This window comes from Schistocerca piceifrons, chromosome 11 (genome assembly GCF_021461385.2).
Source record: "Schistocerca piceifrons isolate TAMUIC-IGC-003096 chromosome 11, iqSchPice1.1, whole genome shotgun sequence".
NCBI classification, from domain to species: Eukaryota; Metazoa; Arthropoda; class Insecta; order Orthoptera; family Acrididae; genus Schistocerca; species Schistocerca piceifrons.
The window spans coordinates 75,442,389-75,469,539 of record NC_060148.1 but is presented as its reverse complement, the minus strand read 5'-3'; the positions used below and the strand labels follow the sequence as shown (position 1 = coordinate 75,469,539).

The following is a 27,151-nucleotide window of genomic DNA, read 5'->3' as shown; positions in this document are numbered from 1 at the left end:
TACGCTCCTGTTGCATTTTCGGTGTTCTTGTTCTTATGAATGCGAATTCGCGGTTTTTTTCCCACATTCCACAGCACTATGAACTGAACGCTTGTTTCAATGCAATGTTTTGGTTTCTGTTGCCGACTGTCAGACGGTCCATAAGTAAAAATTATCAATATACCGTAATATTACACGCAACTGAGGAAGACAGGACTACAAAAGTTGAAGATGTCTACTATTTGACGTTCACAGAAACGGACTGGGTACCAGATACGCTTCCTAATGTAAGTATATTACGGAGAAATCGAAGATTCGAATAGTAGAGAACGATTCTATCATCGCAAATGTCCCGCAGACGTGTTTGTCCCATATTGGGCAATGACTTCGAGAGAGTATCTAGGTATACAAATCGCATCGATGTGTGGTACAGCTTTGCGATGCCGTCTGTTGAAACACGACGAATGGCACGTTTAACAAGAGGGTATAAATAATGAAAACTTTTATTTTCGTGGTTTATCAAAAAACATTGCGGAATTGTTTTAATGTATACCAAGAATGTGAAACAGACTACGTTAGAATTTTGAAACCATATGGAGTATAAGGTTTGCGCTTGTAGCCCGGTGACTTAAAAACGATCGGCCAGATATCCGCCATTTGCACGCTTTCAAAGAGGGTTAACACATACACTAGAAAAAAAAGTGTCGTACTACACGGAAACAATCACCTCTTCAGAAAATCGTGCATCAAGGAAAACGTGTCAAGCAGTCAGCCCTTACAACACAAGTAAGGCCTGAATAAATACATGTAAGCGACAGAGTTGCAGACGGTTACGTACACACCACTGAGATGTTTCTAGAGTGTACTAAAGCCAGAGACAAACAAAAAGTATGCTCTTGAAATTCCTTAACTTCCTAAAACGACGGAGCTTTTCGAGAGCCAAATGTATTTTCTTAGCGTGGCGAATAACAGACCAAGTTGTGTCGGTTCCAGAATACATAATGCCATAGGCAGCTTTCCAGGTAAGCAAATTCGTCTCTGGTTTTACGGTGGTGAGTTTCCTGCTCTGCTAATGGTGCAATTTGCTTGCCCGCGGCCAACAACACGTGTGTAAACAGAGAGGGTATTACGAAACCTGAATATGCTTTGGACGATAATGCGATAAAACAGTTAGCAATATATGTAAATATTCGCTGTAGTATTTTAGGTAAAATTAGTTGCGTTATTTATATTGAGGTAAAACCAAGGTACATCAGTTCCGTGGAAAGGCAGGTCAGGCCGCAAGAGATGGGAACGTAGAGCAGAAGCTTACACCGGCACCGCGACTACCGTCTTTCCTCGAGAGGCAGCAGAGGATTTCCCCGACTTGGTTGCGATTCAAGCATGGGGGGGAAGCAGCGTCGCAGACATCGACGCCTTCTTTGGCAGCACGGCTGCAGCCGGCTGGTGCAGAGAGAGGCGATGGAGAGATTCGTCCGAATCTTGATTTCTTATTCAAATCTAACGCGCCAAACACGCCGAAATCATTTGTATCCAGAATGCCGCTGCGAGACACTCCGTTCCCAGTTGTAACGAAATCTGCGGCGCAGTACTGCTTTCGCGACATTTCAGAAATTCACCTCTTTGTAATTGTTGGTTTATGTACTGCTGAAGAAACGAAAACCTCTGAACTAACTACGATGATGAGTCTACGAAACATTTAGCTTTGGAAAGAGAACGATTATGGAAATTATTGTCGATTATATCAGTTAGTATCATTTCCTGGTGACGAATACGATAGATTGTTACTTTCCACGTCTGCATACGAGTTTTAGCCGCTGTTTCAGAGCAATAAATCATTGTCTCTCCACGTGAACAAATCGCTGCTCGGCACTCACATTATGTATGTGAATGCCAACAAGGTAAGTAAGAAGTAAGAAGATGTTGAATCTTTATAGGTCGTCCATTACTATTGCGAAAATATTGAAATGCTTTCAAATGCGAACAGAGTGTGTAATATAGGACACAATAGTTTGCTGTAGGGAGGTGGAAGTGTTATGCAAGCATGACGCCACAAGTGATTACTGGAAGTCAGTAGTGTTTTTCATTGAAGAACACGATGCGTAATTTCGATTGGACAGAATGATAACTTTGGCGAGTTTGTGACTGAAAGGTCTCACTCTAAACGTGGGTTTATATAGATTAAATACAGTCATGTGCGCTCCACCGACGTTATTTATCGCTTAAATGTTTACTCGCTTCTAACTCCGATGAATGTGAAGTTTGACTGATGGCTGTGCATTTACTATCATTTTTCCGTTTTCATTTTCTGCATCAAACCGCCATTATTCGCGAGAAAGTTAAAACTGCCGACATTGTGGAGCGCCAGCACCAGCAGTAGGTACCTGAGGCAGCGACAAGGGTCTGTGGGCTGCAGGAGACGCAGAATTAACCGAAAAATAAACTCAGCTTCTATATTTCTACGATCTGCAAGCGCGATTAAAAGTGCTCAACGTCAGTACCGTGTCATTATGCGAATCCGAAGCTGCTTTTACGATTGTGTGTAATCCCTTTTGGTAGTCAGTCAGTGACGCGTGTGAGAAAACGCAAACGTAAGCAGCGGTGGTTGGGGGGGGGGGCGGTTTCGCCATCCTGCACCGTTACACATTATCAGACATGACACGACAAGGGTGCTGACCGCAGTCTCAATTCTTCGATAAAATGAAAGTGCTTAAAAGCGTAAAATGATGGAATGCTTTGGTAGTGTTTTTTTCCTTCGAAATACAGCAAGAAATCCGGCATCGGTGACCATGTTTCGGCAGTCGATATGATAGCGTTTACATGACGAACCAGAAGCGGTAGCGGCAGATCGGTTTATGAAAAGCACATTCGTTAGCCGTTTGTAGAACTGTTACATAACGTTTTATATTTTGTTTGACACAATGAAAGCGATTATTAACATGTCGTTACATTTTCGAAGCAGAAACACAGAGAATCAGATATTTTATTTTTACGCTAAACATTTCTCCTCCGTTCGGCATTTATAATTTTCTGCAAAAAGATATAAGAATTTCCGTGTCCATTACTATATACAAGGTCCTTGGTCGTTGTGTGACAGAATGGCCCCCGTAGACATTTTTTTCGCGCTGTTTATTCCGTTCAACATCTTATTCCTTATATCAAAGCTTACGACGGGAAGTCGCATGCTGCCATCTGTCGGCCATCGACTACACTGCGTGCTCTGTAACTCCTTTCGCAGTTACCTTCTTCTGCAACACGGGGCGCCATCACAACGTCTTTCGATAGCGGTCTTTGGGGTGCGAATCACGCACTTCCAAGAAATAAAAACAGAACATTCGTACATAAAAATCTCGTGTGGTGGGCAACGAGGGAGGGTTGTAGCCTATTTGTATGAAAGAAGGTAAATTGAGACAACTGTGAGCCGAGAAGACTGCCACATCAGAGAAACAGGCAGTTGCGATTTCAAATCCGCCTCCACACAGCACTAGAAATATCGTATAACGCAGTCAGGAGCCGTAGAATAAACTTCAGACTGTTTTCGTTCTCGAGCGAAGCGTTGCTCAGCGCTTTCAAATAAGTAGTAGCGTATTAAAACATGAAATAAGTTTATATTTTGTATTTCTTTTGAAAAGAATGGAAATAAATAAAGTTTTTTTTCGTCACGTTCCAACACTACCAGGAACATCTTTTCTTTTTTCCTGAGAGGAAAAATATTGATTTCAATGTCAGGTGCAAGTATATTCCCTGCGAAGCTTACTTTTCAACTACTTAATATAATAGGTGGCCTAAATTTCTCTTTAGTTCTTCAGTGACAGGGCACAATTCCTGGCATGGAGAACAAGAGACATAAGCAGTTAGGTGCGGCGCTGGAAGATACATCATCTGACCGGAGAAAGAGCTGAAGTAACAACCGGCGGCAGTGTTCAGAGAAAGCGGTCGCGAATCAGGTGTTGAGTGCGACGGACTACCTGGCGGATCTTGAACTGGAAAATCTGAACATGAACAGTAGCGGGAGGCAAAGGCCGGGCAAGTTCTGTTACGCAGGAAGAGTATCCATCATTCTGTGGGCGGCGATATACCACTGTGTGGACAGATTAAAGTTGCGTAACTGGTCAGTGAGTGGGACAGGATACTGGCAGCAGACGCAGCATTATGCTGTGCTCATAGTTTTGGACATTAGTTCGCAGGCTTGAGTAGGCAGAGATTCCAATGTTTCTCTTAACCAGGTACACGGATTGACATGTGTCTTTTTCGTGGAAGATCAATACTTGCATATGAATTATAAAGATATGTTATGCGCCTAATACTACTAAAGATGTACCCGGCAATAGCGGGGCAACTTTGAAACGTACAAGCAAAAATGCTTGACGTTTACTGAGTGTAGAATGAGGAAAGTCGGCAACAAACGAATAACCAGACAAAAATTGAATGTAAAATTGTTAATAATCATGCCGCTCGTAAAAAAGTATTATACAGAGCGTTTAATTGATTATACTGATACCGAGAAAATACACAGGTGATCAAGGGTGAGAAACTATCGAAATGCTCGATAAAGATAAATAAATGATTGGATACAGCGAGACACATCGCGCGTGCTCTACGGAGACAGGAGCGCGACGTGGCGGCCTCAGCCGCTGTGGCCGCCATTAAGACTTGAGGAACGACTCAGCTGTCACTGCAGCCCTATGATGGCAGACATCTGTAGCCAAGTCTTAGTATTTTGTTCTTGTTTATCACGGTTGCTCAAAAAATTGAAACATTTATTCACACTATGCAGTGTGTAATTCGCCTCACCCTGTTACTGAATGTTCAGTTTATAAAGAAAAATATAAATTACATGAAGGGCATTTCTGCTCTGGATGGAGCAATTGTCTCCTCCACGGTTGCATGATAGACGTAACACTTCTATCACGTGTGAGCATTTTGCTCATTCTTTACCTAAGAAAAATACGAGACTAGTAAAATTAATAGTCAACTTCGTCATGAATTACAGGCTCAGTTGTGCGTAGTTCGTAGGAACGTGGCAGCGACGATATCTTTAGTGAGTTTGTCTGGGGTGGACGCAACATAAAACCTGGGTTTCTGTAATTGCTGGTAACTCAATCGCGTCACGAACATTATCGTTCAAAATTGTCATCGCATTAAATTAACAGAAACGTACTGTTTGACTGCCAGTTGCCGCTTTCGTTACTCCTTCCCGTTTTGATTCCTTTAATAGAATCCCAGTTACCCCAGAGAAAGCCTGAATCTGCCATCATTCCGTGCGCCAACACCAACAATCGACCGCTGATGAACCGACAGGGCTCTGTGGTCTACAGGAGACGCAGAATTAACGGAAAGATAAACTCGGCTTCTGCATACTACGATCTGCGTTTGCGATTAATGTCTGAGTGTGCTTGCGACCAGTACGGTGTCACCGTGCGAATCTGGTGCTGGTTTGGTGATTTTGTGGATCGCGTGCTGGCTTTCCAGTGACGTAGCGGAATGTAGGCGGTCAACCTGGCTGGGTGTCATTCAGTGAGATATGTGTAGCGTCTGTAAAAAGTGAATAATTTAAGCGGTGCTGGCTGAGCGACGTTTGCCATCCAGGAATGTTATACAGGGTGCGGAAAATCAATTTGATCAAAAGTGCAGGGCGGAAAGACAGTACGAATCGTAGGAATTTGAGCGCCGCAAGTAAGAGCCGCAAATGCGTAATTTCGGCGCTACAGGAGTGTAATTAAAATCTGACATGGGGACCTCTTTACCCAAAATGAAAGGTAATTTATAGAAATTGTACGGGTGAACACAGTCTTTGGACTAACCAGTCTTCAGGATGAGAAGAAGAAAACTTTAAAACATCACATATACGTTCATCATACTTAGGCGACGTACCTCACAATATTTCCTTAGAACTGAAGACAATCGCATGTCCATATTTAATACTTGAAGATGTCTTAAAAAGGTCAAAGTAAAAGAAAAATTAGTCACCACTTAATTAAGTAAGCGTGTCGTAGCAAGTGACATAATGATAGTCGAACTCTCACGACTCCATAGAAAGTGCTGGAAACGACAAAATGACGGAACGCGTTGGTAGCGATATACAACTATAAAATTTAGTGGACGGCAAGTACGTGAAAGAAAATGCGAAACGTTTAAGCAAGTAGTAAATGTATAAATGTGGTGAGAAAAGCGTCTGGCACATTATTATGGGGCAACATATTATGAGCCCCTACAGCGTCGGTATTAATGGAACGAGAGAGACAATGCACCATTGATCAGTTCCCTATGGACTGAAAATGAAACGCAACTTTTAATGGCGTTGGTAGCATTGCTCCTATCATAGAGACGAATTAATTTTATAGTTTCTGTGATATGGAAGTGATGACTCAGAGACCAATGAATAGTCTGATATCAGCTGCTCTCCGTATCTCGATATATCCCTGCGACACAGTAACCTACGAGACCGAGTTGCCCTGATTTGTTCTCCTGGCAGAGGCGAACTACATTCTATTTATTTACGGTTTTCACGGTACTGAAACGTCGTGAAATTTGCCTCAAGTCCTCCATGTAGGTATCTGACACCTGCAGCAAGTTTCCATGTTTGTACTGAGCAGTCAGGATGAACGGTACGACAGAGACGACGACTACACGGGAAACAACATTCAGATAAGGAAAATTTCGGAAACCGTTTTAATCATGTGGTTACATGTTAAACAGTAATCGGTTTTGCTAGAGTGAGCAAACGTCCATGTCCCGAGCTTCATAATTTTTACACGCGTGGTCTCTGCAATGCAGCTGTCCTCGACGAAGCAAAGTTATCAGTCTTTGCGTAATACGAGGTGGAGACATTAACAGATGGTTTAGAGTACGGATTCCTGGCAGACGCCAGTGGAGTCGTGATGTGGTGGAGGGTGAAGACGAGATTGGAAGTAGACGAACGTTCAAAAGTCTCGTGCTCGGCCATTGAAGCGTTCACAGCTGATTTCTTGAGCGATCGGGATTACGCTCGTTGTGGAAAGAAGTGCGAGATGGACACTGCTGCAAACACATTTCACCAAAAAGCTTTGGGCGTTTAGGCACGGCGACAAAACTTGTCAAAGACTACAGACCCATCCACACGGCTGTGCACAGAGTTAGCAGGTGTCTTGTCTCCGGCCACTGTTTGCCGCAGCCCTCGCCACTAAGCGAGAGGCTGGCTGTGGTTATAAGCACATTTCCAGGATCCATATCGCAGAGGTTGCGTGATAAGACGGAACTGCTATTAGCAGATCCTTTTAGCAGATCCGTTTGCAGAGACTGCTCTATGTAATAAATAGTAGCTGTCCTACTATTTGACGTTCACAGAAACGGACTGAGTACCAGATATGCTTTCCCACGCAAGTATATTACTGAGAAATTGGAGACTCGAATAGTAGAGAACAATTGTATCATCGCAAATGTCGTGGCAGTTGTGTTTGTCCCATATTGGGCAATCGCTTCGAGAGAGTGTGTAGATATACAAATCGCGCCGATCTGTGGTACAGCTTTGCGATGTCGACTGTTGAACCGCGACGAATGGTACGTTTAAGAAGAGGAAATAAAAATGACAACATTTGTTTTCGTGGTCATTCAAATAAATCGCGGGATTGTTTTAATATATACCAAGAATGTGGAACCGACTACGGTAGAATTTCGAGATATAAGACGCTGCAGGAATAAAATCAGCATGTTGGCAACAGACGTCACGTAATCCGTTGGTCGAGGCGAACACAAAGCCGTGAGGAGTACACGTTTTGCTCTTGTAGCCCAGTGAGTAAACACGATCGGACAGATATCCGCCGATTACTCGCTTTCCGAGTGTGTTAATACCTGTAGTGAAAGAAAAGTTGTATTAAATGGAAAAAATCGTCTGTCCAGAAATGCATGGCTCTTTTGAGAGTAGTTGCCGTGTTATTCTAGTGAGAAGCAAAAAGGCCGGGCTCACCCGATTTCAGGGCTAGCATATGTGGCAGTGCGCAGCCGTTCATAATGAATGAGACGCGAGTGTGGATGTTATGACGTCACTGTGGTGTACGAGCAAGTAACGCCGGCCGTGGTCTCTAGTTAATGGAGTACTGTCGCAAAGAGACTGCACAGCTACGCACTAAGCTCTCGATAATACGAGATACAGTAATAACAACAACTCATTCTCTATCCATTATCATCACGACAATTGTAACACTCTTTTAGTGAGTGGCCGAATATGTAAAGGGCCACAGTACCACGTCGCAATGGAAGGTGCCAAATTAAGCAAAACATCTCAAGCCGTCAGCTCCTAAAACAAAAGTTTAGGCCAGATTAATTATACGTAAGCGACAGAGTTGCAGACGGTAACATAAACACCTCTGAGACGATTTTAGAGTGTATTGAAGCTAGAGCCAAACAAAAAGTATACCCTTGAAATTCCTTAACTTCCTAAAACGACGGTCTTTTTCGAGTGCTACATGTCTTCTCTTAGTGTGGCCAACAACAGGCCAAGCTGTGTCGGCTCTAGAATAGATGTAAACCTTCACAAGTTGCTTTCTCGGTAAGCAAATTTGTCTCCGATGCTGGTTTGACGACGGTGTTTCCTGCACTGCTAATGGCGCATTTGATTGCCGGCGGCCACAAACACATGTGAAAACAGTGAGGGTATTAGGAAACCTGAATATGCTCAGGGCGATAATGCGAGAAAACAGTTAGTAATAAATGTAAATATTCGCCGTAGTGTTTTGACAACATTACTTACGTTATTTATATTCAGGTAAAACCAAGGAACATCTGCTCCGTGAGAAGACAGGCCGCAGAGACGAGAGTGTGCAGCAGTAACTTGTACCGTCACGGCGGCTGCTGCCTTAGCGTTGGGAAGCTGCAGAGGCTCTCCTAGACTCGATAACTTTTAACCCGGGGTGCAAGCAGCGTCGCAGACATTGACACCTTGTTTGGCAGCACGGCTGCAGTCGACTGGTCCAGAAAGAGGCGACGGAGAGATTCGTCCGAACTTCGGTTTGTTATTCACGGCTAATCCGGCGAAGAACGCCGAAAGCGAGTGTCAGAGCAATGTCGCTGCGATACACTCCGTTCCCATTTGTAACGGAAGTTTCGGCACGGTTCTAAGTCTCTGTAATTGTTCGTTTACGTATTACTGAAGAAACGAAAGCCTCTGAACTAATTACGATGGTGAGTTTACAAAACATTCAGCTTTACGAAGACAACGGCTATGGAAATTACTCTCTCTTATGTAAGTTAATATCATTTTCTAGCGACCAGTATCATGGGTAGTTTCTGTTGGAACGAACGACGACTTTTGCGATTCGGTTTCTACGTCTGCATACGAGTTTCAGCCGCTGTTTCAGAGCGATAAAACATTATCAATCCCAGTTAACAGGGAGCTCACACAACGTTTGTGAATGCCCACATGATAATTAAGCAGTAACAAGACGAAAAATCTTTTTAGCTCGTCAATTACTATTGCGAAAATATTGAAATGCTTTTATATGCGGACAGTGTTTAATATAGCAGACAATCGTTTGCTACAGGGAGGTGGAACTGTCACGCAAGCACGACGCCACAAGTGATTAGTGGAAGTGAGTAGTATTTTTCATTGAGGAATGCGATGCGTAATTTCGATTGGACAGAATGATAAGTTTTGCGAGTTTGTGTGTGGAAGGCCTAACTCTAAATGAGCGTTTAAATGAACAACATACAGTTATGTGTGCCCCACCGACGTTGTTTATCGTTTAAAGGTTTATCGTTTACATGTAAAGTTTGATTGGTGGTTGTGCATTTACTATAATATCTCCGTTTTCATTTTCTCCATAAAACCGCCATTGTCAGCGAGCAAGTGATAAACTGCCGACATTGTGGAGCGCCAGCAGCAACAATAGGTCGCTGGGGCAGCGACAAAGCACTGTGGGCTGCAGCAGACGCAGAATTAACGAAAAAATAAACTCAGCTTTATCTTTCCACGATCTGCAACCGCGATTAAAAGTGCCCAACGTCAGTACCGTGTCAGTATGCGAATGCGACGCTGGTTTTACGATTTTGTGTAACCCGTGCTGGCGTTCGAGTGGCGTCCCTTTTGGTAGTCAGTCACCTGCGTGTGTGTGGAAAAACGCAAACGTAAGCAGTGGCGGTTGGGCGGGGTTTTGTCATCCTGCACTGTTACACATTATCAGACATGACCAGGTGCTGACCGCAGTCTCAATTCTTCGATAAAATGAAAGTGCTTAAAACCGTAAAATGATGGAATGCTGTGGTAGTGTTTTTTTCCTTCGAAATACAGCAAGAAATCCGGCATCGGTGACCATGTTTCGGGAGTCGATATGATAGCGTTTACATGACGAACCAGAAGCGGTAGCGGCAGTTCGGTTTATGGAAAGCACATTCGTTAGCCGTGTGTAGAACTGTTAAATAAAGTTTATATTTTGTTTGACAGAATGGAAGCGATTATTAACATACCGTTACTTTCTCGAAATGGAAACACAAGAGATTCAAAAATTTTATTTTTACGCTAAACATTCTCCTCCGTTCGACATTTATAATTTACTATAAAAAGGTATCAGAATTTCAGTGTCCATATTATACACAATGGAGCATCTTTTTCGCGCTGTGTATTCCGTTTCACCGGCATATTCCCTATATCAAAGCTTAACACGGGAAGTCGCATGCTGCCATCTGTCGGCCATCGACGACACTGCGTCCTCTGTAACTCCTTTCGCAGTTACCTTCTTCTGCAACACGGGGCGCCATCACAGCGTATACCGCTGATTCGGGTGCGAATCACGCACTTCCAAGAAATAAAAACAGAACATCCGTACATCGAAATCTCTTGTAGTGGGCAACGAGGGAGGGCTGTAGCCTATATGTATGACAGAAGATAAAATGAGATAACTGTGAGCGGACAAGACCGCCACACCAGAGAAACAGGCGGCTGCGATTTCAAATCCGCCTCCACACAGCACCAGAGAATATCGTATAACGCAGTCAGTTGTCGTAGAATAAATTTCAGACTGTTTTCGTTCTCGAGCGAAGCGTTGCTCAGCGCTGTCAAATAGGTAGTAGCATATTAAAACATAAAATAAGTTTATATTTCGTATTTCTTTTGCAAAGAATGGAAATAAATACTGTTTTTTTCGTCACATTCCAACACTCCCCGGAACATCTTTTCTTTTTTCCTGAGAGGAAAATAAATTGATTTCAATGTGAGGTGCAAGTATATTGCCTACGAAGTGTACTTTTCAACTACTCAAAATAATACGTGCCATTAATTTTTCTTTAGTTCTTCAGTAAAAGGGCACAATTCGTAGCATGGAGTAACAAGAGGCATAAGCAGTTAGGTGCGACGCTGGAAGATACATCATCTGAATGGAGAAAGAGCCAAATTAACAACCGGCGGCAGTCTTCAGAGAAAGCGGTCGCGGACCGCGTGTTACGAGCGATCGACTGTCTGGCGGATCTTGAAACGGAAAATCTGAACTACATCGACAGCAGCGGGAGGCAAAGAGCGGAAAAGTTGTGTTACGTAGGAGGACTACCCAGAAATCTGTGGGCGGCGATATGGCCCCGGGTGGACAGATCAAAATCGGCGTAACTGGTCAGTGAGTGGGACACATTACTGGAATGAATCTTACAACTGGCAGCAGACGCGAAATGACGTCTGCCTTTTTCGTGGAAGATCAGGTTTTGCATACAAATCCTACAGACGTGTTAAGCACCCAATACTACTAGAGATGTACCTCGTAAAGGCGGGCCAAGTTTCAGAGGTGCACGTAACTTGCTTGATGCTGGGTTTGGAATGAGGAAATACGGTAACTAACGACCAAGTACCCGACAAAAATTGAATGTAAAATTGTTAATAATCGTGCCGCTCGTAAAAAGTATTATACAGAGCGTTTAAATTGATTGTATTGATACCGAGAAAATATACTGGAGTTCAAAGATGTGTAAATATGGAAATGCTCGATAAAGAGAAACAAGTGATTACATACAGCAAAACACGTCGCACGTTGCCTTGGAGACAGGGGTGCCTTGTGACGTCACCCCACACTGTGGGCTGCTGCTGCATCTGTGGACGAGCCTCGGCAGCCGTGGCCGCCATTAAGATTTCACGAATGACTCAGCTGCCACTGCAGCTCGGTGACGGCAGATATCTGTAGCCGAGTCTCAGTATTTTGTGCCCGTTGTTCTTTGTTGGAAAATCGCAGCATTCATTCACACTATGCAGTACTTAACTCGGTTCGCCCTTTTACTAAATATTCAGTTTATACAGTAAAGTATGAACTACATGCAAAGGTAATTGTAAAATCATTCCTATGTCGGAGAAAGAAATGCTCTGGATAGAGGAATTGTTTCCAGGATGATTGCGTGACAGACGCAAGACTGCTTTCTCGTGTGAGCATTTTGCTAATTCCTTACCAAAAAAAAATACGAGAGTGGTACTAGTAATAGTCAACTTGGTCATGAATTACAGGCTAGGTTATGTGTAGCTCATTGGAAATAGTACAATTCCGTTGTGTTTAAAATGAAACTTGGCACGGACGATAACTGTAGTGAGTTTGTCTGTGGAGGGCGCAACTTAAAACCTGGGTTTCTCTAATTGGTGGTAACTAAATCGCATCACGAAAGTTCTCGTTCAAAATTGTCATCGCATTACACTACTAGAAACGTACTGTTTGATTCCGAGTTGCCTCATTCGTTACTTCTTTCTGTTTTCATTCCTTTAAGAGAGCCCCAGTTACTCCGGAGAAAGCCTGAATCTAACTGCCATCATCCCGTGGCGCCAACAGCAACAATCGACCGCTGATGCAGCGACAGAGCTCTGTGGTCTGCGGGAGACGGGGAATTAACGGAAAGATAAACTCAGCTTCTACATTACAACGATCTGCAATTGCGATTAATGTCCGAATGTGCTTACAACTAGTACAGTGTCACTATGCGAATCCGGTGCGGTTTCGTGATTTGTGGATCGCGTACTGGCTTTCCAGTGACGTGGCGGAATATAGGCGGACAACCTGGCTGGGTGTCATTCAGTGACGTATGTGTAACGAACGTATGAAGCGACTTATTTAAACAGTGCTGTTTGAGCGAGGTTTGCCATCCAGCACCGATATACAGGGCGTGCAGAAACAGTTTGACCAAAAATGCAGGGCGGAAAGACAGCATGAATCATAGGAATGTGTGTATGGCAACTAACGGTCGTAAATCCATATTTTCAGCGCTACGGGAACGTAATTGAAATCTGCCATACTGAGGCCCTTGTTCAAAATGATAGGTATTTCACAGAAAACGTATACGTAAACAGAATGTTTGCACTAACCAGTCGTCACGACGAGAACAAGATAAATTTCAAGCGTCACAAACACGTGTATCGCATTAGCTGACGAACGAGACAGTACTTCTTCAGAAATGAGGACAATCACATGCCCATGTTTCTTGTTTGAGTATATTTCAAAAAAGTGAAAAATGAGCCACCACTTAATTAACAGGAGTATGTATGGAAAATGTCTTAACTGACCACCGTTTTCATGCTGCCGCAGCGCCTTAAATGTTTAACTCCGACCTGTATTTTGTATACTCAGATTCCTTCATTTGACGCTCTCTTTGTGCCCTGCGCTTTTGGTCAAATAGTTTTTCCGCCCTGTATATGCCAGACGATGCGTTACAGAATGTTGTTCGAATTCTCAGGAGTCCAGTACACTTAATCGTTCGTAGGATGTTCTAAAAAAATGGTTCAAATGGCTCTGAGCACTATGGGACTTAACATCTGTGGTCATCAGTCCCCTAGAACTTAGAACTACTTAAACCTAACTAACCTAAGGACATCACACACATCCATGCCCGAGGCAGGATTCGAACCTGCGAACGTAGCAGTCTAGGATGTTCTAACAATGGCAAGAGGTCAGAATGCGTTGGTAGCGATTTGTAACTTTAAAGTTCAGTAGACAGTAACTATGTAAAAGGAAATGTGACACGTATAACGAGGCACTACGGAATTAGACGTGTAATATGTTTTCTGATTACAAAAAGTTCTCTAGTGGAGCGGTAACCGCATAAATGTAGTGACAAGCGTGTGTGTCACGCTATTATGGAGCAACGTATGAGACCCCACAGAATCGGTATTAGTGAAAGCATGCACCGTTGCTCAGTTGCCAAAGCGTTCAAAATTAAACAAAACACTTAACTGGGTCTATGACATTGGAACTATCATCGTGAATGAAGACGAAATAAATTTATAGTGTCTATGATGTGAAAGTGTGGATTCAGAGAGTGATGAATACCGTGAAATTAATTCCTCTAATTTTTTTTTGTTCGATAAATATCTACGACACTATGGAACCAAGTAGCCCCTATTCCCTCTCCCGACCAGAGGCAAACACTATTCTACTTATTAACTGTTTTGACAATACTGAAATGTGGTGAATATCGCTTCTAGCTGTCCATCAAGGTGGGCTAACAGAATCGGATACCTGCCGCGAGTATCCATGTTTGTACTGAGCAGTCAAGACGAAAGGCGCGACAGAGACATCGACTACGCGGGACGGAACATTTAGATGACCAAAATTTCGGAAACCAATTTTCTGTTGTGGTGGTTACATGTGAGACCTTAATAGATTCCACTAGCCGGAACGACCGCCTGCGGTACGTTCCAAGCTTCATACGTTTCACACCTATGGTCTCCGCTGAGCAACTGTCGACGATGAAACAAACTTGGCGGTGTTTTCGTATTGTGAAAGGAAGACGTCAATATGTAATGTAGAGTACGAATTCCTTACGGACGCCAGTGAAAATATAAGGTGGAGAAATGTGAGGAGGAGATCACACGTAAAGGGTTGTTCAAAAGTCTTATCCAGGCCCATTAAAGCGTTCGTGGCTGCTTTATTAGTAGACCGGAATTACGCTCGTTGTCGAAAGAAATACAAGGCGGGCACTGGTGGAAGCGTTTTGCACCTGAAAAGATTAGGCGTTTAGATGTGGGCAGGAGACTTGGAGTAAATTCACATTCCCACCGCTGTACACAGGGTTAGGGGATGTTTTTGTTCCCAGCCACTGTTGTGAGCCGGAGGCTGTGCCACTAAGCGAGAGGCGGCTGTGGTTGTAGGGACACATCCAGCATCGACATCGCAGGTGTGGAATGTAGTAGCAGTCCTACTATTTTACTGTCACAAAACGATTTGAAGGCCGCATACACCTCCCGAAATATGTATATAACCGACAAATCAGAGATTCGAATACTAGATAATAATTGTATCATAACGAATTTCCCGCAGATGTGCTTGTCCCACACTGGGCAATTATTTAGAAAGAGTACGTAGACATACAAATGGCACTGGGTCGTGGGAGAACTTTGCGATGTCGACTATTGAAACACGAGTGATAGCACGTTTAATAAGAGACAATCAAAATACTAACTTTTGTTTTACGTGATAATCAAAAAAATTTGCAAGATTGTTTTAATACATGGCAAGAATATGAAGGACACTACGGCAGAGTTTCGGGATTGGCCGAAGGTACGGAACACGGTTTGTGTCCAAAATTTTGCACAGGCCGGCGTGCAGCGTGTAACGCATTCAGGCACCGTCAAGAAAGCTCTTGTGGAGTTGGTTCTCGCGACCGGCTCTGCCCAGCAACAGGACAGAAGAATATGGATGGGACAAGTTTTTTTGTTTTAATCTTCTACCGCCTTGTCAGTGAATTACTGTTTGACTTGAACGTGTTCTTTGTCCTCACAGGTTACGAATGGAATCTGTTGATACACACCGCGTTTAAATTCCGCATCGGCACAAAGCAGGTGACATTGTCGACAATTTTTTATACATCTTCACAATCGATGTCTGTTGACAATATAGACGCTGATAATGCGTATATGATTAAGAATTGGGTGTGACTCAAGACGAATCTTTCTAGCCGTTACAAGTCTTGATAACCTTGAAGCGTAAATACGTAACAACTCTTACCACACAAAGCGTGTGATCCGGGTGAGCATAATAAAACAGAATCTCATGCATTAACTGACACAGATAAAAAAATGTTTTGACAATGTTTATTGACGATTTCAGTACGTGTTTTCTGGAAGATTTTCTCACACAACCTCCTCCTCCTCCTCAGAAATTTGGGACAGCATCAGCTGGAGGCAGCTGGAACAGAAGGCCGGCCATGAATGTGCGGACTGCGAAACAGCACTGTCGGGATGCATTAAAATGGTGCAACTGGCCATCGACTAGGCGTGTGATTCACGTGTTGGAACGGACACGCATCTCGTGAATGGCGGGCGACGCGACGTCCTGCTGTGGGTGGATTTTAAGAAAGGTCAGATAACAGCCGTCACTCGCGAGAGAGTAGAACTGCTGTCCTTTCGGAGCGCCATCAGTGGCAAAGCTCTGTAGGCCGCAGGGGACGCAGAACTGACGGAGAAATGTGTTCGGCTTAACTATGTATAATATTTCGCACGTGTGTTTTGCGAACTATATTGACAGTACTGTTATCGACGCAAAACCGAGGTAAACAGACTTTTTTATCTCATACAAAGGCTTTACGTATTCTGTCATCAGAGAGGCCGCACAGATCAGATTTCGCAACTGTAGTTTCAACCTGGACAGCGACTGTACTCCAGAGTAATTCGTCGAATCATTGACGCCCCGACGTGGGGAAACAGCGTCGCAGACGTCGACACCTCGTTTGGCAGCACGGCTGGAGTCAGCTGGTTCAGGAAGAGGCGGTGGAGACATTCATCCGAACCTCGATTTGTTACTCACGTCTAAGCCGGCCAAGAACGCCGGAAGTGTGTGTCGGAAGAATGTCGTTGCGACACACTCCGTTCCCAGTCGTAACGGAATTTTCGGCGCAGTGCTGTTTTAGTGGCATTTCATAAATACCTCGTCTTTGAAACTGTAGCTTTATGTATTGCTGAAGAACTGAAAACCCTTGAACCAAGAAGAATGCAATTAACAGTTGACGAAACATGGAAAGAGAACGGTTACGGAAATTACTGTCGCTTTTATCAATAAGTACAGTTTTATAGAGACGAATACGATAGTTAACTCATGTTCGGATGAACGACGAGTTTTGTGATTCGATTTACACATGTGCTGTTTGATGACAGTAAATCATTATCTCTCCGTGTGAACAAACCGGTGGTCGACGCTCACATAACACATGTGAATACTGATGTGATAATTAAGAAGACCAAAGGTGACAGCTTTGAGTATCTCCTAAATTACTATTGCGGAAATATTGAAGTGCTTCTACATCGGACAGAATGTGTAATAGAGCTCACAACCGTTTATTGTAGTGAGGTGGAAGTGTTATGAAAACATTACGCCACAAGTGATTAGTGGAAGTCAGTGGCATTTTTCATCGAAGAATACGATGCGTAATTTCGTTTGGACATAACGGTAACTTTTGCGACATTGTGCGTGGAAGGCCCAATTCTGAATGTGGATTTATGCAATAACGGTTATGTGTGCCCCATTGTCGTAATTTATGGCTTAAGGCTTTGCTCGCCTATAACTTCGCTAAACGTTACGTTTGACTGGTGGTTGTGCAATTATTATCATTTTCCTCCGTTTTCATTTACTTAATAAAATCGACATTACTAGCTAGAAAGTTCCACCGCCGACGTTGCGGATGGCTAGCACCAACAATCAATGGCTGGGGCACTGACAAAGCTCTGTGGGCTGCAGAAGAGGGAGAATCAACAGAAAAATACATTCGGCTTCTACGTTACTAAGATCTGCAAGCATAATTAAATGCGTTCACAGTCAATACATTGTCATTATTTGGCGATTTCGTGTAACCAGTGATGGTATTCCAGTGACGTGGCGGAACATGGGGGGACGACCCGTTTGGAAGTCATCCAGAGACGTATGTGCCACGTATGTGAAAAAAGGCATAACTTAAGCAGTGCCGTTTAAGCGAGATTTTGTCATCGTGCACCGTCGTTCACGCCACAGATGAGCCGACTAGAGCGCTGACCGCATTCCCAGGAGTTCAATACTTACTTAGTCTCTGATAAAATGATTGTGCTACAAACGGTAAAATGATGGAATGTTGTGGTAGTGTATTTTGCTTTTAAAACACAGTAAAAAATCCGTAACCGGTAACCGCATTTCGAAAATCGATATGATAGTGTTTACATGACGAACCACAAGTGGTGGTGGAAGATCGGTTTGTGAAAAACACACTCGGTAGACATATGTAGAACTGCTAAGGAATGTTTTACTTTTCGTTTCACGCAATGAAAGTAAATATTAACATACCTTATCTGTTACAAAACGGAAACACAGAGAAGCAAAGATTTTATTTTTACGCTTAACATTTCTCCCGCTTTCGATATTTACAATTCTCAACAAAAGGCTATCAGAATTTTCGTGTGCACTATTATATACAATGTCCGTGATCGCCGCGTGTCACAAGATGCCCAGTAGACATGTTACTCTTTTCCGCGCTGTGTATTTCTTTCTAACGTCTTGCTGTTTATATCACTGCCGGACACTGCAAGTCGCCTACTGCCATCTGTCGATCAACGGCTGCACTGCGTCCTCCGAAACTCCTTCCGCAGTCAACGTCTTCTGCCACGCGAGGCGCCAATAGAACGTGTCTTTGCGTATCGCTGGTTCGGCGCGAATCACGCATTTTCGTGAAATGAAAAAAAAAAAAAAAATAGAAATCTGTTTTTGTGTACGTGGAGAGAAGGCTGCGGTCTTTTAGCATGAAAGGAGGTAACACGAAATATGAAATAACTGTGAGCGAACAAGACTGCCACGTCACAGAGACAGGCGGCTGCGATTTAAAATCCGTCAGCACACAGCGCCAGAGAGTATCGCATAACGCAGTCTGGCGGTGGGGAATAAACTTTGGATTGCCTTCGTACGACCGTAGCGAAGGCCAGCGCTTTCAAATAAATTTGTATTACAGATATGGGATAAGTTGATTTTTTTGTACTGCCTTTCTAGAGAATGGAAATAAATAGATTCCTTTTTTCGTCACAGCGTTCAACACCACACAGAACATTTTTTCTCGTCCGAGGTAAACTCTGAATTGAATATCGGGTTCGAGGCTACTCGCTAAGAACTGTTACTTCCATCAGTTTAAAATAATAGTCTACGTTGCATTAATTTTCATTTAGCTATTCGGAATGCAGATAACCATTCATGGCATGGAGTAACAAGAGGCATCAGTCATTAGAATAAACGTTGGAACAAATGTTATGTGACAGGAAAAGGAGCTAAGTTCACAATCGGCGGCAGACTGCAAAGAAAGCGGTCGTGAAACACGGACTGGGAGCGACTGTCATTTGGCAAACCTTGAAACGGAAAGTCTAAAATACATAAACTGGATATAAAGGCCGTGCACGTTCTGTAATAATCTGTGGACGGCGAAACAGCTCACTCTGGACAGATTACAATGGCGTAACTGATCAGTGACTACTGGGCACGCACGTTGCAGTCGGCAGTATATGCGGGGATGAGCTATGGGCGGAGTTTCGGACATACGTTCGCCGCTTCAAGTAGGGAGAGATTCCGACGCGTATCTTAAACAGAGATAAGGATTGACGTCTGTCTTTTTCGTAGAAAATTAAGTTCTGCGTGTAAATTACAAAGACATGTTATGCACCTAATACTTCTAGAGATGTACCTGGTAAAAAGGTCCAAGTTTCGAAGGTACACGTGATTTGCTTGACGCTACCTGAGCATAGAAAGAGGAAATGGGGTAACTAGCAAATAAGTTATTGATAAAAATTGAATGTAAAATTGTTAATAATAATGCCCCTCGTAGGGAAGTATTATACAACACGTTTCATTTACTTATACTGATAACAAAAAAAAAAAAAAAAAAAAAAAACATACTGACGTTTCAGGTATGAGCAAATAGTGAATTGATCAAATGCAGCGAAACACGTTGTGGGTGGTCAACCGAGACAGGGGTGCCTTCTGACGTCACACCTCAGTGTGGGCTGCTGTGCGGTTGCTACGGCTGTAGACGCGCCTCAGCCGCTGTGGTCACGGCCAAGGTTTCATAAACCACTCGGCTGCAACGGTAGCTCTGTGTTGCCACTATTCTACAGCCAAATCTCGGCATTCACTGGTTGTTTGTTGTTGTTGCTACCAAAATTGCAGCAATTGTTCACAATGTGCAGTATGTAATTCGGTTGGCCCTCTTACTAAATATTGAGTTCATAAAGTTACAGATGAATTCCATGTAGATGTAATCACAAAATCATTCCTATGCCGCAACAGAAAATGCTCTGACTGTAGAAATTGTATCCTGGATGATGGCATGCTAAACGCAAAACTGCTATTTTGCTCGTTCTTTACCTATGAAGGATACGATAGTAGTAATACAAACAGACAACTTGGACATGAGTTATGGCCTCAGTTCAGCTCATAAGAAGTAGTCAGAATCAGTTGTCTGTAAAATGAGAAATGGCAAGGACGAAAACTTTAATCAGTTTGTCCATCGAGGGTATATTGCAGATTCCTGTGATAGCTCTCAGTTCCACTGCGTAGTTTATTGTTTAAAATTGTCATAGCATTAAACCACCAGGAACGTTGAGTTTGACTGCTAGTTGCCGCTTTCGTTACTTCTTTCCATTTTCGTTTATATCGTAGAATCCCTTATACTTGGAGGAAATTTGAATTTAACTGCCATCATTCCGTGGCGGCAACAGCAACAATCGACCGCTGATGCGGCGATAGAGCTCTGTGGGTCGCACAGTACGGGAAACGGCCGGAGAAACGAGACGAGACATATTCATTGCTGCTTTCTGCAATTGCGATTAATATCGAAAGTAGCACACGATTAATACAATAGCTTTACAAGAATGTGATGCATGTATCGTAATCAAAGTCTTCACTGTATTGTTCGCCGAAACTTTCATCAGTGACCATTCTACGTGAATCTATTGTGAAACGACTCAAATTTATATACACCTCTTAACCGAGCCAGTCAATTTACTTCCTCGCATAGTCAGTCAGGATGACCTTGTGTAAATAGTGTCTTTGTATTAAGCTTTTAGAAGATGTTCACTACAACAACAACTTGCAATGTCATTTTACTTACGAAATTTATCTCAGCAAACTAGAAGTGAATGATGTCGATGTGTGTAGGTTACCTGGCCCCATAAACTGAGTGGCTGTGACGTAAAGTGTTAATGTTATCTCGTTATATGCATACGACAGAGTAACGAATCTGACCCTTGGATGGGACAGTGTGCTGATACGAATTGTTAAGCTCTGTCTGTGGGAACAAATAATCGCTTTTAGTTTCTCCTGACCAGAGACTTCTTTTATTCTACTTACTAACAATTTCAACAATATCGGAAGGTGGTAAATGTTTCCCATATTCCTTAATGTAGGTGAGCGACAAGAATAAAATACTTGCTGTAAGTTACACGATGGCGATATCGAGACATCAGTATGAACCATGCAACAGAATTCTTTGCGGAGGTTTCAAACACATGGTGGCATTACACTAGGACCTGAATCACAGCTATCGAACTGATTCGATCAATTTAAAAGTTTCACATGTGTGTCTGTGCACGATTTTCGCTGCATGATTACTAAGATTGCAAGAGGGGACGGGAATGGTTACCTCATCCAAACCAAGCACCAGAGGTGGATACATATGTGACACTTGTCCATAGCTTTCATACCGACTGCATGCGATAAAAGAGTTGGATTTATGAAATGTGATACATTATGAACCCATCTCAAGCATAGAGGATTGCAGCTTTAAGCATAAACAGCGTAGGGAGCTCCCTAAAAGCAAGTAGCTTGAAAGACTTTATGTATGAGGCAAACATTGATATTATTCTAGTTAGAGAAGTAAAGGATACTGCACTACACGGTGTATTGGGATATAGTGCTGTAATTAATGCTGGAACTGGAGATGAAATGGAGACGGTGATACTCGCGAAAGAGGGTATAATAGTTGATCACGTTGAAAACTCACATGTAATACAGTTGTAGCTTGTACTGTTTACAACACCTGGCTATTTAATATATATGTTCCACCTGGTAGCAGTAAACGAGCAGAGTTTCTTTAAATACGAAATTGTCCCTCTCTTCAGATTTCATTAAGGTAATATCATTTTGGCAGAAGATATCAAAGGCGTTCTACGTCCAAGAGGTCAATCTCCTAATCGGAACCCTTCTATTGAATTATAAAACGTAAGACAAGTGTACCATTAAATTAACACGTAGAGCACAAAACAGCGACATGGCTGGGTTTACATTAATTATTAACTGCTTGGAACGTCTGTGGAACAGAGACCAACGTGCTGCACACAGAAGTGTGGCGCTGCAGCTGCACTGAGCACGCTGCACTCGCGTGCACAGCTGATGTGGAGCGGCAGATCGCCCACCACACCAGAAGTCATGGCGGAACCTCAACCCTGCACACCTACTGCCAGATTCCGAATGCTGCGACCGTTCCCGCAAAAATATGCAGGAATGGGAAGGTAACTTGACATCCTATATTTCTTTCCTCAGTTTGTGGACAATATGCGCGAAAGTCAACTGTCTTCAGAAGGTGTGCTGCCTTTGGGATATGTGCTGTCCTTTGGAGGAGAGCTGTATTTAGGAAATGTGCTGTCTTTGCAAGGTGTCCTGTATTTGCAATGTGTGCAGCTTCCACAAGGTGTGCTGCCTTTGCAAGGCAGTTCTTCTTTGCAAGGTGTTCTCTCTTTCCAAGATTTTCTGCCATTGCATTGTGTTCTGTCTTCGCAAGGTGTGCTACTTTTGCAAGGTGTGCAGCCTATGCTAGGTTTTCTGCCTCCACAAGGTGTTCTACTTTCAGAAGATGTGATACCTTCACAAGATGTGCTGCCTTCTCAAGGGGTGCTGTTTCACAAGATGTGCTGCATTAGCTAGGTGTGCTGCCTTCACAATGAGTGCTGCCTTTGCAAGGTTACCTTGCGAAAGCTGCATATCCAGTGAAGGCAGTCAACCTTTCGAAAGTAGCAAACCTTGATAAGGTAGCACACCATGCAAAGGAAGAAGACCATGTGAAGAAATAAGACACTGCAAAGGCAGTACATATTGTCAAGGAGGGCCAACTTGTGAAGGAAGCACACCTTGTGAAGCAAGTGCAATGTGTAAATGCAGCACACATCGTGAAGGCAGCACACATTGCGAGGACAGCATCACTTGTGAAGGCTGCAAACATCGCAAAGGCAGCACTTATTGTGGACACAGCACACCTTGCTAAGGCAGCATACCTTGTGAAAGCTGTACAAATTGTGAATGCTGCACACCGTGCAAGCATTACAAATACTACACATCTTATGAAGGCTGCATACCTTGTGAAGGCTACATGTCCTGTGTGCTAGCACATGCTGCAAAGGCGACACATGTTGCAAAGGCAGCACATACTGCAAAGGCAGCACATGCTGCAAAGGCAGCACATATTGGAAAGCCTGAAACACACTGGAAAGCAGCACACACTGGAAAGGCAGCACATACTGGAAAGGCAGCACACACTGGAAAGGCAACACACACTGGAAAGGCAGCACACACTGGAAAGGCGCAGACATTGGCAAGGCATTGGAAACTGGATAGGCAAAACCCACTGGAAAGGCAGAACAGACTGCAAAGCCACATCATTAGAAAACCACACACAATGAGAGGCAGCACATGCTGCAACTGCAGCCATACCAAAGTGTGGTGCCTTTCCAGTGTGTGGTGCCTTCCACTTTGTGTGCCTCTCCAGTGGTGCTGCCTATTAAATGTGTGCTTCCTTTCCAATGTGTGCTGCCTTCTCAATGTGTGCTGCCTTTAAAATATGAGGTACCTTTCCAATGTGTGCTGCCTTTCTAATATCTGCTACCTTTGCAGCGTGTGCTGCCATTGCAATGTGTGCTGTCATTGCAGTGTGAGCTGCCATTGCAGTGTGTGCTGCCATTGCAGTGTGTGCTGCCATTGCAGTGTGTGCTGCCATTGCAGTGTGTGCTGCCACAGCAGTGTGTGCTGCTACTGCAGCATGTGCTGCCTTTGCAGCATGTGCTCCTTTCCAATGTGTGCTGCCTACCGTTGTGTGTGGATTTCTAGTGTGTACTGATTTTTTAGTGTGTGTTGTCTATCCAGTTTGTGATGTGTTTCCAGTGAGTGCTACCTTTCCAGTGTGTACTGCATCTCCAGTGAGTGCTGCCTATCCAGTTTGTGATGCATTTCCAGTGTCTGCTGCCTTCCAAGTGTGTGCTGCTTTTATAGCGTGTGCTGCCTTTTCGAGTGTGTGCTGCATATCCAATGTGTGCTGCCTTTCCAGGGTGTGCTGCCTTTCCTGTGTGTTGCCCTCACTGTGTGTGCTACCTTTCCAGTCTGAACTGCCCTTCCAATGTGTTCTGTGTGCCGGCCAGTGTGGCCGAGCGGTTCTAGGCGCTTCAGTCTGGAACCGCGCGACCGCTACGGTCGCAGGTTCGAATCCTGCCTCGGGCATGGATGTGTGTGATGTCATTAGGTCAGTTAGGTTTAAGTTGTTCTAAGTTCTAGGGGACTGATGACCTCAGATGTTAAGTCCCATAGTGCTCAGAGCCATTTGAACCATTTTGTGTTCTGTGTTAGCAACTTGACTGTCTTCCCAAGGAGTGCTGTTTTTGCCATTTGAGTAGTCGATGCTGAGCTTGTTGTCTCTGCAAGGTGTGCTGTCTTTGTAGTGTATGCTGAATTTCATATGTGTGTTCCCTTTCAGATGTGTGATGCCTTTCAAGTGTGTGCTGCCTTGGAGAATGTGCTGATTTTGCAGCGTGTGATGATTTTGAAGCATGTGCTGTCTTGCATCATTGCAGCCTTTGCACAGCATGCTGGATTTTCAGTGTGTGCTGTCTTTGCAGTGTGTGCTTTCTTTATGGCGTTTCCTGCCTTCTGGTCCTGTGCTGCCTTTGCAGCACGTGAAGCCATTGGAGCAATAGCTACCTTTGCAGCATGTGCAGCCTTGTCAGCTTGTGCTGCCTTTGCAGCATCTCCTGCATTTGCAGCATCTCCTGCATTTGCGGCATGTGCTGCCTTTACAGTGTGTGATGCCCGTGCAGCATGTGCTGCCTTTGCAGCGTGAGCTGCCACTGCAGTGTGTAATGCCTTTGCAGTGTGTGCTGACATCACATGCTGACACATGCTGTGCTTCAATTGCAGTCTGTGACACCATTTCAGCATGTGCTACTGCTGGAGCATGTGATGCCATTGCAGAGTGTGCTGCCACTGCTGCATGTACTGCCTTTGCAGCATGTGCTGCCTTTTCAGCATGTACTGATTTTTCAGCATGTGCTGCCTTTTCAGCGTGTGCTGCCTTTGCAGCCTGGACTGCCTTTGTGAGTATGCTGGTTCAAATGGCTATAAGCACTATGGGACATACCTTCTGAGGCCATCGGTCCCCTAGAACTTAGAACAACTTAAACCTAACTGACCTAATGGCATCACACACATCCATGCCTAAGGCAGGATTCAAACCTGCGACTAGTGATCGCGTGGTTCCAGACTGTAGTGCCTAGAACCACTTGGACACTCTGGCTGGCAAGTGTGCTGATTTTGATGACTGTGCTGCCTTTTCAGAGTGTGCTGCCCTTGCAGCTTGTCCTGCCTTTCCATTGTGTGCTTGTTTTATAGTGCATATTGCGTTTTCAGTGCATGCTGCCTTTCCAGTAAGTGCTGCTTATCATTTTGTGATGACTTTCTCGTGAGTGCAGCCTTTCCACAGCATGCTGTTCTTCCAGTGCATGTTGTATTTTAAGTGTGTGCTGCCTATCCATTTTCTTATGCCTTTCTAGTTTGTGCTGCTTTTCCACTGTAGTGGCTCACCAGTGCACGTGCTTTTTCAATGGAGCTGCCCTTCGCATGCGTGCTGCCTTACCGCATTTGTGCCTTTGTGGTATGTGATGCCTTTGCAGCATGTGCTGCCTTTGCAGCGTATACTGCCTTTGCAGTGTGTTCAGCCTTTGCAGTGTGTGCAGCCATTGCAGACTCTGCTGTCAATGAAGCATCTTCTTGTATTGCAGAATGACCTGTAATTGGGGTGCATACTGCCATTGCTGTGTGTGCTGCCATTGCTGCGACTGATGCCTTTTCGGTGGGAGCTGCCTTTCAAGTATGTGCAGCCTACGCGGCGTGTGCTACCTTTGCAGAGTGTGCTCCCTTTGCGGAGCATGCTCCCATTGCAGAGTGTGCTGCCATTGCAGCATATGCTGACTTTCCATCATTTGGCACCTTTGCAATGTGTGTAATACCAATGCGACATGAGCTGCCTTTGCAGTGTGTGCTGTCTTTGCAGCATGTGTTGCTTTTCCACAGTGAGCTGGCTTCATAGAGCGTGCTGCAATTCTGGTGCTTGCTCCCTTCCAGTGCATGCTGGCTTTCCTTGCAAAGACAGAACACCTTGAAAAGAAAGCATGACTTTCGAACTCAGCATGGCTTGTGAAACCAGCATGCCTCACAAAGACAACAATACTAACAGAGATCGCACACCTCACAAAGATAGCATGCCTTGAGAAGACAGCATGCCTCGAGAAAACAGCAAGCCTCAATAAGACAGCACATCCAGAGAAGACAGCATGCCTTGGCAAGACAGAATGCTTTGTGAAGACAGCACACCTAGCAAAGACAGCACACATTGCAAAGACAGCAAACCTTGAAAAGACAGCACACCTTGGCAAGACAGCACACCTTATGAAGACAACACACCTTGGCAAGACAACACACTTTGCTAAGACAGCACACCATGCCAAGACAGCACACCTCGCCAAGACAGCACACCTCACCAAGACAGTACACCTTGACTGGACAGCATGCCTTGCCAAGACCGCACGCCTTGCCAAGACCGCACACCTTGCCAAGACAGCACATCTTGCCAAGACAGCACACCTTGCCAAGACAGAACACCTTGCCAACACAACACACTTTCCAAGAGAATACGCTTTACCAAAACAGCACACTTTGTGAAGAGAGCACACCTTGCAAAAACAGCATGCCTTGCCATGACAGCACACCTTGTCAAGACAGGACACCTTGCCAGTGCAACAAGCCTTGCCAATACAGAAGGCCTTGCCAATACAGCACGCCTTGCAAAGACAGCACACTTCGCCAAGACAGCATGCCTTGCCAAGACAGCACGCCATGCCAAGACAGCACACATTGCCAAAGCTGCATACCTTACAAAGACAGCACACCTTGCAAAGACAGCACACCTTGCAAAGACAGCACTCATT

The 27,151-nt window shown here is 44.1% G+C and overlaps 1 protein-coding gene across 1 annotated transcript; it reads left to right on the top strand.

Moving 5' to 3' along the window:
- Positions 1-1,859: 1,859 nt before the first annotated feature.
- On the top strand, positions 1,860-26,885 carry LOC124719713 (ice-structuring glycoprotein-like). The gene is made up of 4 exons (XM_047244917.1): positions 1,860-1,880; positions 24,646-24,948; positions 25,040-25,160; positions 26,371-26,885. The coding sequence occupies exons 1-4, from the start codon at positions 1,860-1,862 to the stop codon at positions 26,883-26,885; spliced, it is 960 nt and encodes a 319-aa protein (XP_047100873.1).
- The last annotated feature ends 266 nt before the right edge of the window (positions 26,886-27,151 follow it).

Excerpts from the sequence above, each read along its gene's own strand:
- LOC124719713 (XM_047244917.1), top strand. The coding sequence starts at position 1,860 with ATGTATGTGAATGCCAACAAG. Across the intron at positions 1,881-24,645 it reads TGTATGTGAATGCCAACAAG|ATGTGTGATGCCTTTCAAGT; the intron begins GTAAGTAAGAAG and ends GTTCCCTTTCAG. Across the intron at positions 25,161-26,370 it reads GTGTGCTGCCACTGCTGCAT|CATGCCTCACAAAGACAACA; the intron begins GTACTGCCTTTG and ends TTGTGAAACCAG.